At 39.9% G+C, this 13101-nt stretch overlaps 1 protein-coding gene across 2 annotated transcripts in view; it reads left to right on the forward strand.

Moving 5' to 3' along the window:
- The first annotated feature begins 1633 nt into the window (after positions 1-1633).
- The window catches only part of RAB3IP (RAB3A interacting protein), a 52567-nt gene continuing 41099 nt past the window's right edge, over positions 1634-13101 (forward strand). Inside the window, exons 1-2 of one of the 2 annotated variants that reach the window (XM_037132158.2) lie at positions 1634-1818; positions 2501-2636. In XM_037132158.2, coding sequence (XP_036988053.2) covers positions 2626-2636 — 11 coding nt within the window. In that variant the 5' untranslated portion in view covers positions 1634-1818; positions 2501-2625. The remainder of the gene's footprint in view (positions 1819-2500; positions 2637-13101) is intronic. The other variant, XM_037132155.2, reaches the window with a different exon arrangement.

A 13101-nucleotide genomic window follows, 5' to 3' on the forward strand; every position in this document is an offset into this window, starting at 1 on the left:
TACACATCAGGCCTTGTGTCTGTTCTCAAGAAGTTCATAATAATTAGGAAAATAGACATAACTACAATTACCATTCTATGTGATGAGTGCTACAAAGAGATAGGGTGGTATGGGAACACAGTTAGGGGCACCTAACTCATATGGAGGCATGGGTGGGCTAGGGCTGGGTGGCAAGCCACAGGGAAGAGCAGACAACAGAACTGATGCCTGGGCTGAATAATGAAGGAGAAGCAGGAATAAGGTAGGTAAAGAACAGGTGGGAGGTCAGGATGTAACAAGAAAAAGGAGCAGCATATGCAAAAACAAGATGCTTGAGAGGGTACGGCAAGTGTGGGGAACCCAGGTAGTTTGCTGTATGTTGAGTTTGATTCCATCTAGCTGTTATTGACGTATTCGACTCCCTGTCTATGTTTATGTGGTAGGATGGTGTGCAATGGTTTTGTGTCCAGCAGCAGGTACAAAGATGAAGAGCAGTAAATATCTGAATGAATGACATTCATTTCTGACGTGACATTGACAACACAGTATAAGAGAGTTAGGAGTCCTTTAATGAGGAAGGTCATATTTAGTGGCAGTGAATATGAGGTGCGATAAATTTAAGAATTATTTGAAAGCTAGAATGGATAGGATTTGATATATTGGAGATGTGGTATAAAAGAGTAAATAATGATTTTCTAGGTTTATGTTTGGATTATAGGTGGATGATAATAGTAATAATGTTATTAATGATTAAAACTAATATTCATTAGGCACGGTGTCTCCTGCAGTACACCTAGTGTTTTACATGTATTAAACCATTTAATCTCTCAGTAATTCAGTGAGTAGGTACTCCTAACCATCCTCATTTACTGATGAGAAAATTGGGGCTTTTAGAGATCAACTTACCCAAGGTCACACAGCTAGAGGTGGCAAATTCAAACCCAGGAATTCTGATTCCTACGGACATACATATAAACTACTCTTCTTCGTTGCCTCTAAAAGATGAGAACAATATACAGAATAATGGCTCTGGTCCACATGTATATCCCATGAAACATACACACGCATATGGTGACTGCCTTTTTTTGATCAGATTTTGGGAGCTTGGGTCTGTATCTTCACTTTTCCTACTAGGAGGACCTAAGGGGGGAGGGGGAGTGGAAACTGTATAAGAGTTGACACAAAAGATGAGAAGGCAAGCACAGAAACGACATTCTCGAACGCTCCAGTAGCTGCTGGAAGGACGAGATCTGGGTTCTATTAGACTCTCCCTCCTCCCATCCCCCCACCCTCCCGACACAGACGGACACACACGGTGTAAGGTATATATGGACGTCAAGTCTCAGATTGGCTCTAGCAGTCCTCAACTCACATCGAAGGTTCATTTTCCGACTCCTGGTGAGCCCAGCACACTCGAAGTGAACCCGAGACTGCCTGTCGAGTCCCGGGAAACGCGGCTTGGAGCCAGCTCGCTCAGGTTCCCCAGGAAACCGCCCGCAGAGGCACCTGGGGCCTCCGCCCCAGTACCTGCGAAGAGCCCCGCCTGGAGCCAGGGGGCGCGGAAGCGTGTGGGTCCCTCAGGCCCCACGCCGGCCCCACCCCTGCTCCGCCTCCAGCACCGCCTCTCCACCGCGGCCAGGCCGCTCGCAGCTCCCAGTTCGCCTCTTGGCGCAGGCGCACTTCCGCACTCCCTCCGCGGCTCCCAGCGCAGTGCCCCTGCCGCGGCTGAGTGTAGCGGCTTCGGTCGGCGATCGTCCTCCGCCTGTCCCTGCTTCGAGGCGCGCTCAGTGCAGCTCTGCGAGCGAGACGCAAAGGCAGCGGCCGCCGTGGGTTCGTCAGGTGAGTGCGGTCGCGCGCGGGAAAGGCCCGGGGCGCGGAGCACCGCCCCTCCTCGGCGCCCGCGCGCCCGCCTCCAGCGAGCCAGCCTGGAGGGGCGGCGGTGGCAAGTGCAGGTGCGGGCGCGGCGCGCTGGGATCCGGCCGGGCGAGCGCGCTCCCCGCATCCTTACGCAGGCTCTAGCATCCCAGGCAGCGGCGGCGGCGCGGGGCTTTGGGCATCTGGAAGTCCTGGATCCTTTGGTGGGTTTCGGGCGCCCGCAGCTCTCCCCCGCCCCTCCCCAGGTACGGGCTCGTTACTCATTAACTGCGCGGTCCCGAGCACCCGAGGCTGGGAGCCCGAAGCCAGGTTACCTGTGGGCAGGGCGTGCGCGCGGCCGGGAGCTGGGGCCCGGGGTCGCGATGGGGCTCTAAAGAGAGTTTCAGAGTAAGTCTGGAGCCCAGCGCAGCGCGCAAGCTGCAACGAGGCGAAACTGTAGGTGAGGACCAGGGGTCTTAGTAAACGAGGTGTCAGGCACCCTGCCGAGGCGTAGAGGTCACTCTCGGGAGCTTTCGCCGAAACCTGGTGGGCAAAAGCAATCGCCTGGAGTCGCGCCGTAGGAGGCAGCCCGGTTCAGCCTGACTTTTGTTCCGGGGAGTTGAGACGAGATGCACAGACATAATTGTGATTACACTGCTCTTTCCAGGGATGACGACTCGCTCCGACCGCCGGGGGAAAAGAGAGCTTAATGGATTCTAGAAGTGATGTTAGGTGGGATCCTGCAGCACGTGAAGAGTTGCCAGTTGCTATGGGATTAAAAACGTATCTGTAATGGCTAAAGGGTAAGGTCTTGTAAATTAAGAGCGCTGACTTAAAACTGATTCCGGAGAGAGGCAATTTAGTTTGGAAGAAATGTAGCGTATTCCAACACTTCCTGTTTCACACTCTTGCGTTTCCCCCTCCAGCTCCTTTCAGTGTAAGGAAAGGGCCTTATATTCTTTGCTGCCTTGGAATGCTTACATAATTGGAGAGGCCGATAAGAGGATTAAAACAAAACTGTTCTATTGTAAATCTGTGGAAAGACCCAGTTTCTATTTATTATCCTCATTCTTATATTGTTGTTCATGCATTTTTTTAAAAGAAAGGTGAATGACAAATCAAGAAGAAAAGAATAGATTCGTATACCAATCATAGTGAATGTTTTATGTTGTTAAATATTCAACCAGTGTTTCAGGGCCTTATTCTGTTAATATTTGTTATTTACTAGTACTGTGAATCATGTTTGGACCGACATTGTAACCCAAATATGGCTTAAGTGATCTAATCCTAAAGCTCTTCTAGAATTTATAGAAATAAATGTAGCAGTTCTGTACAATTTTACTACAGTAGTGTATTGCTGTTAGAAGAAAAGTCTTTCAGCTTTTTCCCCTGAAGTTATATATTAGTGCATACCTATTTGAATCAAAGTGGGTACATTTAATATCATTCTTCCTCATGTGTTTGACAAAGAACTCATTAGTGGCATTGAAAACTTCCAACCTTTCACCAGGATTGGACATTTGATGTTCAGCTGCCTGTGGGGTTTGTAATTACTGCAGTTTCTAATTAGATCCAGTTGTACTTTGTGAATTAATGTAGTTACACACATTCTTCCTTCAATATTTTTTCCTTTGACTTTCCCTACCGCACCAACACACACAGGAATAGTCCACAAATAATTTTAAAATTAAAGGTTCTTTAGGAATCTGGGTCTCCATCATTTTTTAATATGGCAGTACAAAAACTTGTAGGTTATGGTAGATTTACATGTGTTGTTGTGGTTACTATACCTTCTTTTTCCCCATCCTGAGTACGACTCATTGAACCAGTTAGTAAGCTGGCCAAATGAAAGATGATTGAATCTGTTTTTTCAAGTTTTGGTTCTGTTACTTACTGTGTGTATGACCTTGAGTGAATTATTTAACCTCCCTGAGCTTATTTTCTCTGTTTGTAAGTGATATAGTATTAGGTTGAACCATATGAATTTGCCAGTAATCAACTGTTTTTCACATGGTTCAGTCTAATAAGAATTTGGTAAAGTGGGAGGAGAGTTAAATGAGATACTTCGTATGGGATGTGGGGGTTGTGGGGGACAGGAACCAAAATGTAAGCTTGACAGTGTCCTCCGTGTTGTGCGTGTTGCCTCAGGTACCTTGACTCCTTATACCTTGGGGCATTTTAGAAATTAGGAAATTGAGGCTTATCAAGGTGAAACAATTTGCCTGTGTTTGTTCATTAATGGTCATAATAGCTGACTAATGGCAGCAACAGAATTAAAAACTGACTGTGACTGTGCTTGTTCCATTCATGGTCTAATCCGAAAGCCCTTGTGGAAGTTATAGAAATAAAGTTAGCAGTTATATGCACACTACAATAGTGTATATCTTGCTGTTAGAAGAAAAGCCAATTAATTTTTTTCTTCAAAAATTGTAAAGATGTACACAGTAAAAGAGCTTTGAAACTAACTATAAGGAGGCACAGAGATGAAAGGTGTTATTTGTATATCTAGTAAAAAATATTCAGGTTTTCTGATGAAGGTGATACCAGTGCTGCTACTGCTGTTGAGTCTAGAGCTTACCCTGTATCAAGTTCTGGTCTAAGCACTGTGTCCACCCTGTGGCCCACCGGCCGCATGGTATGTGGCTCAGGATGGCTGTGAATGTGGTTCAACCCAAAATCGTAAATGTACTTAAAATATCACTTAGTTTTATTACTAAGTTTTATAACTTAGATATATGCATTTACTGTATTACTGATCGCAAACTTGGGACCTGCTCGATGATTTGAAAAGACTGTCGAAAGGGCTGCTGCATAATTAGGGTTATTGTGTCTCCCATCCAAGTACTAACCAGGCCTGACCCTGCTTAGCTTCCTAGATCAGATGAGATCAGGGTGTTCAGGGTGGCATGGCTGTAGACTAATTAAGGTTAGTATGTGAATACATTTTGCTTATCTGTGGTGGCAGATATCACAGTAATTATGCTGGGACCTTTTTTTTTTGCTCATCAATTTTCGTTAGTGTTTGTATATTTAATATGTGGTCCAAGACAACTCTTTCAGTGTGGCCCAGAGACGCCAAAAGGTTGGACACCCCTGCACTGTACCAATTTACAAGCACAGTGACCTAGGAGTTAGGTAATCCCTAATTTTATCCCACTTTATAGGTGGGAAGATTAAGGACCTGAGTGATGTAGCTTGCTCAGGGTCACACAGCTAATAGTTAAGTGACAGGACCAGATTGGAAGTCAGGCTGTTTATCTTTTATGTCCATACTCCTAACCACCACTCTACTGCTTCGTCATGTGTAGGTTGTAATGTTGAAGAATTGTTTTTCACTTAGCTTTTATAACTTAATATTAGTATAATAAGTAGTTATTCATGCACCACCAGAGAGTTTTAAATCAAATACTCATTGAGGATCTGCTCTGCCAGTCACAGTGGGGGTTAAAGGAAAGTATTCATAAGAATTGTGGAATGGAGGCAATAGAGTCATTTCTGTATCTTTTATAAGTCCCTCGAATTTAGGAGGCACTTTTCACGTACACATACTGTTGTAATTTTAATAAGTGCAAAATAAGACGAAGTACTATAATAGTTGGACAGTGGGGAGGAAGGAAGGGTGAATAGTGGGGTAGAGATATTTGTGTGTTGAGGTACCGAGGGAGGCTTTGAGGATGGTCTAAGTACGCTTTAAGCCTTTGTCCTGTATAGTTCTGGTTAAGATGCAGTTCTAAGGCTAGTAAATGGGTTACTAAATTAATTGCTTAAATGTACTTGATATCCTAAAAATAAAATTTGTGAGCTTTGAAAACTTTCTAACTACTTTCTCCTTTTCTGTTCTGATGTCTTTAGCTTTTTGGCAGGGAATACATTTTTTTTTTCTTTTATGTTTCCAGAGCACCAAGTACATGCCTCTATTTTAGTACTTACTACTTTTGATATTTACATTATATTTGTGATGTTAATGATAGGGAGGTCTCTTTCTTTAGTGTATTAGTGTTTTGAAGGCAGGGCTTACATCATCTTACCTCATTTTACAGGTTTAGTAGTTGCTGTGCTGTATTTGGTGATGGACTGTCAGTGGAAGAACACTAGGATGTGTTGAAGTTGGTTCAGCGATAGAAGTGGCAGCGAGTGTTCAGATTAAGAACCGAGGGGACTACGTTAAGGGGGTGAGGAGTGCTTACAACAGGGAGCATTAACTTGCCATCTCTGTTTTCCCCTCTGCTTTTCTTTTCAGTTTATAGCTAAATGATATAGTTTTATTAGCTTAGATTATATATAGTCATTGTTAGAAAAATGTAAAAAAGTAGTCTTGATTTATCTTAGGATATCAGCCACACAAAATTAAATAGCTATAGCCATAAGCCAGAATTGCTTAGATTAGAGGAAACAGAGTGAAAATTATTGAAATAGTTCAAACTTATGGGAGATTTGTTGCTTGTAGTTGACAACGGGGCTGTAAATGTAAGCAGAATGAAAGTTGATGAAATTCCACATATAAGTAGATGAACTAACTGACAGTCTAGTGTCAAGAAACTCCATTCAAGAATGTAAGAGTGCCCGAGAAGCACAAAGGAGCATACAAATGATGGCCGGGAACCACTTAAATACGTGGATTGTAATTTGATGTATCTAGAGAAGAGTAACAGCACTGAGTATTTGTTTTGGGAGCTTGGTTAACAGGTAGGGATAAAATATGAATGAACAACCAAAATAAGTTTGGAAAAACAATCTGTACCATATTTTGCTGTGTATAATGCATACTTTTTTGCTCAAATATTTTGGGGAAAATAATGCACATTATACATAGGTATAATGATTACATACTGTGGGTATAATAATGGGCATAATAATCCCATGTATAATGTGTGCAGAACATGGGTGTGCATTATACATGGCAAAATATGGTAAATGTGCATTAATTTCCCATTGGGAAGAGAATTGTGTTTGAACTCATAGATATTAAATGACTTGTCCAAGTTCACACACTAGTCGATGACAAAATCTGAACTAGAAGGAATGTTTTCTGAAGCTAGTTTGATAAAATGCTCATATTTTCCCAAACTTTGAAAACTCAGATTCTCTAGTCTTGATACTCTCAAGATACTGTTTTGTCTCTTTTTTTCCAGGAAAGATAGGTTATGATCACTCTCTCTACTCCTCACTGCCTTGTTCATCCCCCCTCTAAGGACTCTGTTGTTTATCTAATACGTCCGTCAGTGCCTGTTGAATGTTTAGCTGACATGTATTCTTGCATATACAAAATGAGGAGGCTTCCACTATTAAGAAAGAGAAACTTGCAAAACTGTTTTAAAAATATTTCTGTTACAAGGATTTGTAAATACAATATTAGTAACCCAGTAAGTACCAAGCGTTTTCTGAAAACCCTTATTTTTAGAACTTCTAATAACTAACATCTTACATATTGTGGAATTAATAAGTGGAAATTAATTGTGGTCTATATTAATGAGTGGGAAGATTGTGTAAGTTCATTGACCAACTGACTGATTTTTCCCTTGGATTTATTAATTAAATCTATGTTATAAACAATGTGCCTCTTAAAATGTAAATGTGAATTTTTGGGGTTATAATCCAAATGTTAATTAGGAAAACCAACTTTAAAAATTACAATGAAAGTTAGTAAGAAAATGATTTTTATATTTATATATGCATTATATACATAAACTTTTTAGTTTTGTTTTCTCCTCCTATATTTATGTAGTATTTGAAAATACATTGCAAAGTGATGGAGAATTTTAAATAAAATAAATTCACTCAGTAGTGTAATGAACTCCAAGTTCCCATCATCGAGTCCTGGTAACCATCAACCACAGTCAGTTCTGCCTCATCTACTTCTCCCCCTCCTGTATTATTTTGAGCAAATTCCAGGAATTATTAAATCTGTAAATATTATAATATACTTTTAAAATTCACATTAATTCCTGAGTATCAAATCATCCACCCTCTTTTGAACACACACAAAAAATTAGGCTACTGTAGTATAATCAAGTTTTTGTTTATTTTTATTTATAAGCTAGTTTTCCCCCTAAATCCTAAAAGGGGATGAAAAAATAGTTAAAATCCCAGCATAGTAGCAAACTAGAGGAGTAAATAATGATACCAAAAACAATATAGGAAAAAAGAGTAGAAAGAACACAAAGCAATAACAAATGCTCATCTCAATAGCAGTGTATTAGAGAAACTTTACTTTTCTCTTTCTGAAAGTAAGACAAAGAAAGGTTCAGAGATTAAGCAGTGTTCTTCTGCTCCACTTGTTCACTTATGGCAGTTTCGGGGAAGCCTGCTGGAAGAGATCCTCTGCCTTGATCTAACCTTTTTCTGAGTTCTACTCCTTCCTTCCCAGTTTCACCCCTTTTTCTTTTTCAGTTTTACCTTGTAAGTGATTTTTAAATGTGGTGGAGTCAGGTGTTAGAATCACACACCAGCCTTTGAATCCTACCTCTGTTATTTATTGACCGAGTGTGGAAGTTAACAAATCTCTGAGTCTCAGTTTCTATATCTGTAAAATAAAGATAAGAACCATTTCAAAGGGATGCTATGAGGAGTAACTAGAACAATGTGTATGTGTGTGTCAGACATAGCATGTAGTAACGTAATGCATGTGTGTAATGTCATGTGTATGTATATGTAAATGAAGCTGTTTGGATGCTTTTCATCTGTATATCTCTCCATTTTCTCTATTTGCAGTGCATGACATTGGCATTAGATCACATCTTCATAATCTCTTGCCTAGCCTGTTTCAGTAACTAATCTCTTAAACAATTGCGTTTAGTCTCTTCTCTGAAGTTCTTACTGCCTTGGGAGTCATTTTTCTAGTGACATTACAGTACATATGCACCTTCTAAAATGTGGATCTGATCATTGCTTCAGGATAAATTCCAAGCAGCATTTTCCGTGTTAAATGAAGCTTTTAACGGTCTGTCACATGTGTGCTTCTGCAGCCTGGCTTTCTGTCTTCCTTTGTTAGTTTTGTCTGTGCCAAACTCTCATTTCCTGACTGCCCTGTCCTGTTTCCTTGCCTTGCTCATTTATTGGAGTTCTCTTTAGCACTTGAAATCTAACGTACATTTTACTTCTCCTTGAAACCTTCTCTTCTCCCTCCTCTTTTCCCCACAACCCTCGGGGTTGTCACTTAGAGGCAGTGTGCCACCTCTTTAGTCTGTTTTCATGCCTGTGTGCTTAGACCTTAGTACTGAGGATTGGGCTCGAGGAGTTGATGCTGGCAATCATCCTTCCATTCCAGTTGGAGTCAACCTAATTGATAAAATATATTAAATACACTTATTTTATACTAATACTATGATATGTATATGTGTGCTTAATATATTCCATATTTTGCCACATATATGTGCACCCATGTTTTTGGCCCAAACTTTCAGGGGGGAAAAATCTTTCATTTTAGCTTTTTAATTCCATTTTTTATTTATTTATATTTAGAAACAAACCCAGTGATCATATTCAAGGGTATTATTTTGCATGCAGATACTGTTATTGCTTTCTACAGTTACACTTTTAATGCATAAGCATAAATAAAGGAATTAAAAACATATAGATATCGAATTACTACTACCCATGTGTAATGCTCATCCTTATTTTACCTCAGAAATTTTGGCAAAATTATACAGGACAAAATATGGTAACTGTGTATTTTAAATGTTGGTGAAGGTTTTTACGGAAATGAATCAATGATGGAATTTATTGTACACACCTTTAATTCATTACACATACTATTGAAGCAGCAGTCTGATTTTTAATGACAGAAGTTGTTTGCTTTCATAATTTATGCTACATTAAGATGTCCCTTGAGAATTAAAAGAAGCATCTGGACTTCCTTCCTTCCATTCTCCAACAGTTTGCCAGTAAATTGAAAGAGGAAAACAATACATTATATAATCCTTAAACTTATTTCTTTTGACAGTATAACATATAGATGCTTACTTTGTTGAGGAAGAGCATTCAATACTATAAACTTGATGTTTTTAATCTTCACCTGAGAAAATGTTTTTATTGATTTTAGAGAGAGAGGGAGTGGGGAGGGGGCTGGGGGGACACTGATTGGTTGCCCCCTGTATGTGCCCTGATGCAGGACCGAACCCACAGCCTTTTCCTGTACTGGGTGACCCTCCATTTGGCTGTGCCACCCGGCCAGGGCGATAAACTTTTAATTTTTAGTAATACATTTAAACCAACAAAACAGCTTACTTTTTGTTCTCCTTGATGATGATGTTTGTGCTGATACAGAGTGACAAAGATATTTGGCAAGTATTCAGAAAATATCTTAGAGACATTATAATTAGTAATAACTAATTTAAGTTGGTAAGTGGCGGATATGGTGCTAAGCCCCTTAGGTGTCTTGTCTGACTTAATTCTCATGGCAGCCGTATGAGATAGGTGCAGGTTTTACCCGTGTTTTTCAGGTAACAAATTTAGACTTAAGGCTTTAGTGTCACATTATTAGTGACTAGCCCAGGTAGGATTTGAGCCTGATTCCAGAGTACGAGACTTCTGGTGAGGTGGCAGATACTGACTAATCTTTCCCATTGAGAAGTCAGACCCCACGCAGGCTGCCTTCCACAGACGAGTATACTCACACTTCACAATAAGGATCATTGGGTCCAATCGTAGCACTAAATAGATGGAGTCGGATGGGACAGTCAGGGACGAGGGTTTGCACTAAAAAAACTAACAAAGAAAGAAAAGACAGAAAACCAGGCTGGAGAAGCAACACATGTGACAGACTGTTAAAAGCTTCATTTAACATGGAAAATGTTGCTGGGAATCAATCCTGAAGTGATTGATGATCATATTCACATTTTAGAAAGTGCATACGTGTTGTAATGTCACTAAAATATTCGGGCTCAGAGAAGTTGAATGACCTGCCTAAATTTGCATATATAACTTAGAGCTTGGTCAAAACTAGAACCTTCTCCTCCTTTTCCAGGTACTGTCATTGCTGCTCTGCTGTGATGCCGTGTAACCACCTGTGTTGGAGATTATTTACTTTCCAAAGTGTGGTGCTTCGAGGGGTTTCAGTAAATACAGAATTAAAATTATTTAATTTTCACATGTTAAGGTGATAAAAGATTAAAATCATAGCTTTTTTTTTTTAAATCCTGCAAGCAAACCCTAAGGGGAATGTGTTTTTTGTGGTGGAATAGATCTTATTTTTGTGGCTACTGATATACTAGGTTGAATTTCTTGATTTCATTTATTATATGTATTTATTTTACTCATGTCCTTGAGATGTTTAATTGAAAATACTGTGCCGGTAGTTCATCTTAATTTCTTGAGTTCTACAGATACCTTGTGTTTGCAATTAGAAAACTAATTTTTATTAAAAAAAATAACTTTTATGGAAAGTTATTAGGATTTTTATAGGTACTGAATGAGTTAATACATGTGAAATTCTTAGCAAAAGTATATGACACATAGTTAACTTTTCGGTAGATATTGGCTGCTGCTTTGTCTGTGATATTGCCAGCTTCTAGAAAGAAGACATGAAATGTATGTTGGGAATCAGAAATGATTGTTTTAAGCAGGTTTTCTTTAAGATTGGAAATCAGTTTTATTAGTTGAAGCTGAATAATACATCAGCCAGCTAAGCTGTATTGGTAATTCACCATAAAGTCTAATAGAGTCAACTTTGTCACGTGTCAGTAGTGATCCTTGACAAATGTAGTTTATGAATTGAGCTAATCTCCAATTGAAATTAGATTTTTTAAATTACTCATTACGTAATAGTGCAAAGAGTACTGCTTAAAAATAACAGTTTATCTTACTCATATCACAACTTTGAATGTAAAATCTTAAAGCTTCCATGTATTTTAAAGAGCAAAAGATTTTTAGACCAGTGAGATTATTAACTGTTTACCAGCTAAATTGCATTCTGTGAAAATTTCACGTTTGGAAAAAAGATGACTAAATTTAATCTTAAAACAGTCTCCTTTTCAGAAGCGATCTGGTGTTTAAGTGCATCCTCCCAGAACCAAACGCTGCTCAGAGGTGCAGTCCCGTGCGCTGGATGCGTGATCTGCCTTCGTCCGCGTCCCTCGTGGTAGAAACGGAGGCACGGATTTCCAGATGAGCCAGCCTAGGTCCCAACTGTCCCAGTAATTTGGCAGAGGCAGGATTCAAACCGAGGCACGGATTTCCAGATGAGCCAGCCTAGGTCCCAACTGTCCCAGTAATTTGGCAGAGGCAGGATTCAAACCCGCCTCTCCTTCATCAGGCATATTTGTGTTTTCTGTACGTGCTTTGCTTTTACCTCTTAGGTGTGTCTGGAAAGGGTTTGTCTTCATTATTGTTATTACCTGCCTGTACCTTGGGTCTTGTCTTCTGCTTTAGTTTTTCTGGAAGTCCTTTCCGTTTGATGTATTTACCCCTCCTGTGTAGTCTCTTCCTCCTTTTACATCTTCTAAGGCTTAAATCACAATGTATCATTTTCTCTACTTGTCAGTCCTTCCTACTATATTGATGGTTTTTGGAAGCAGAGACATTTCTCATCTTTGCTCAGAGCCTGGGCAAAGGAGAAAAAACCAGGTGGTGTGTCAAGCAGAGTCTCCCAAAGTCTAGATTTTGCTGTTTTCATCCCTATGATCTATTTACTACATTCCTCTCTCCTCTGTATTTCCTAATAACTGATGAAGACTTAGATGCCTGTTTGGACTGGGGTCCTTCGTATTTTTTATGAGGCAAGAATGCTTCGTCGGTAGTGTGTGTGCTCATTTCCTCTTTACTACCTAATCTTCATAATGTTTGCTTTTTCTCTTCTTGTGATAAAGATGTCATTCAGTTCCTGTCATTCTGATCCATTAATTATCAAGTTCCCCAGATAGATTTTCACCTTCGGGTTCTAATAACTCTTGATAATTATTACCTAGAACCATTATTCATTGGGCTTGCAGAGTTTTATTTATTAAGTGAAATTCTTTTCAAAAGAACTTTGTCTCATAAACTGTTCAGTTTCATAATATGCAGGAAAATTGAGATACAAATATTTGATTCTTTATTTTACCAATTTTCAAAATAACAAATTGGTTCCACAGTTCTGATCAAAGGGAGCAGTGAAATTTTGTTTTTGTTTTGAGTATCATCATGAGCTCGTACAGTTAAAGATGTTTCAGTGCTTTACAGATGTTACCCTTTTAACGTTCAGACTGCCCCGTGATTGGTCGGTGGGAGTCTTGTTGGCACCACTCCAGTCTCTGCCGACTCTCCTGCCTCCTTGTTTCCTTGTACAACAAG

The sequence above is a fragment of the Artibeus jamaicensis genome, unplaced genomic scaffold (genome assembly GCF_021234435.1).
Source record: "Artibeus jamaicensis isolate MK-2021 breed Jamaican fruit bat unplaced genomic scaffold, CSHL_Jam_final contig_233, whole genome shotgun sequence".
Lineage (NCBI taxonomy): Eukaryota > Metazoa > Chordata > Mammalia > Chiroptera > Phyllostomidae > Artibeus > Artibeus jamaicensis.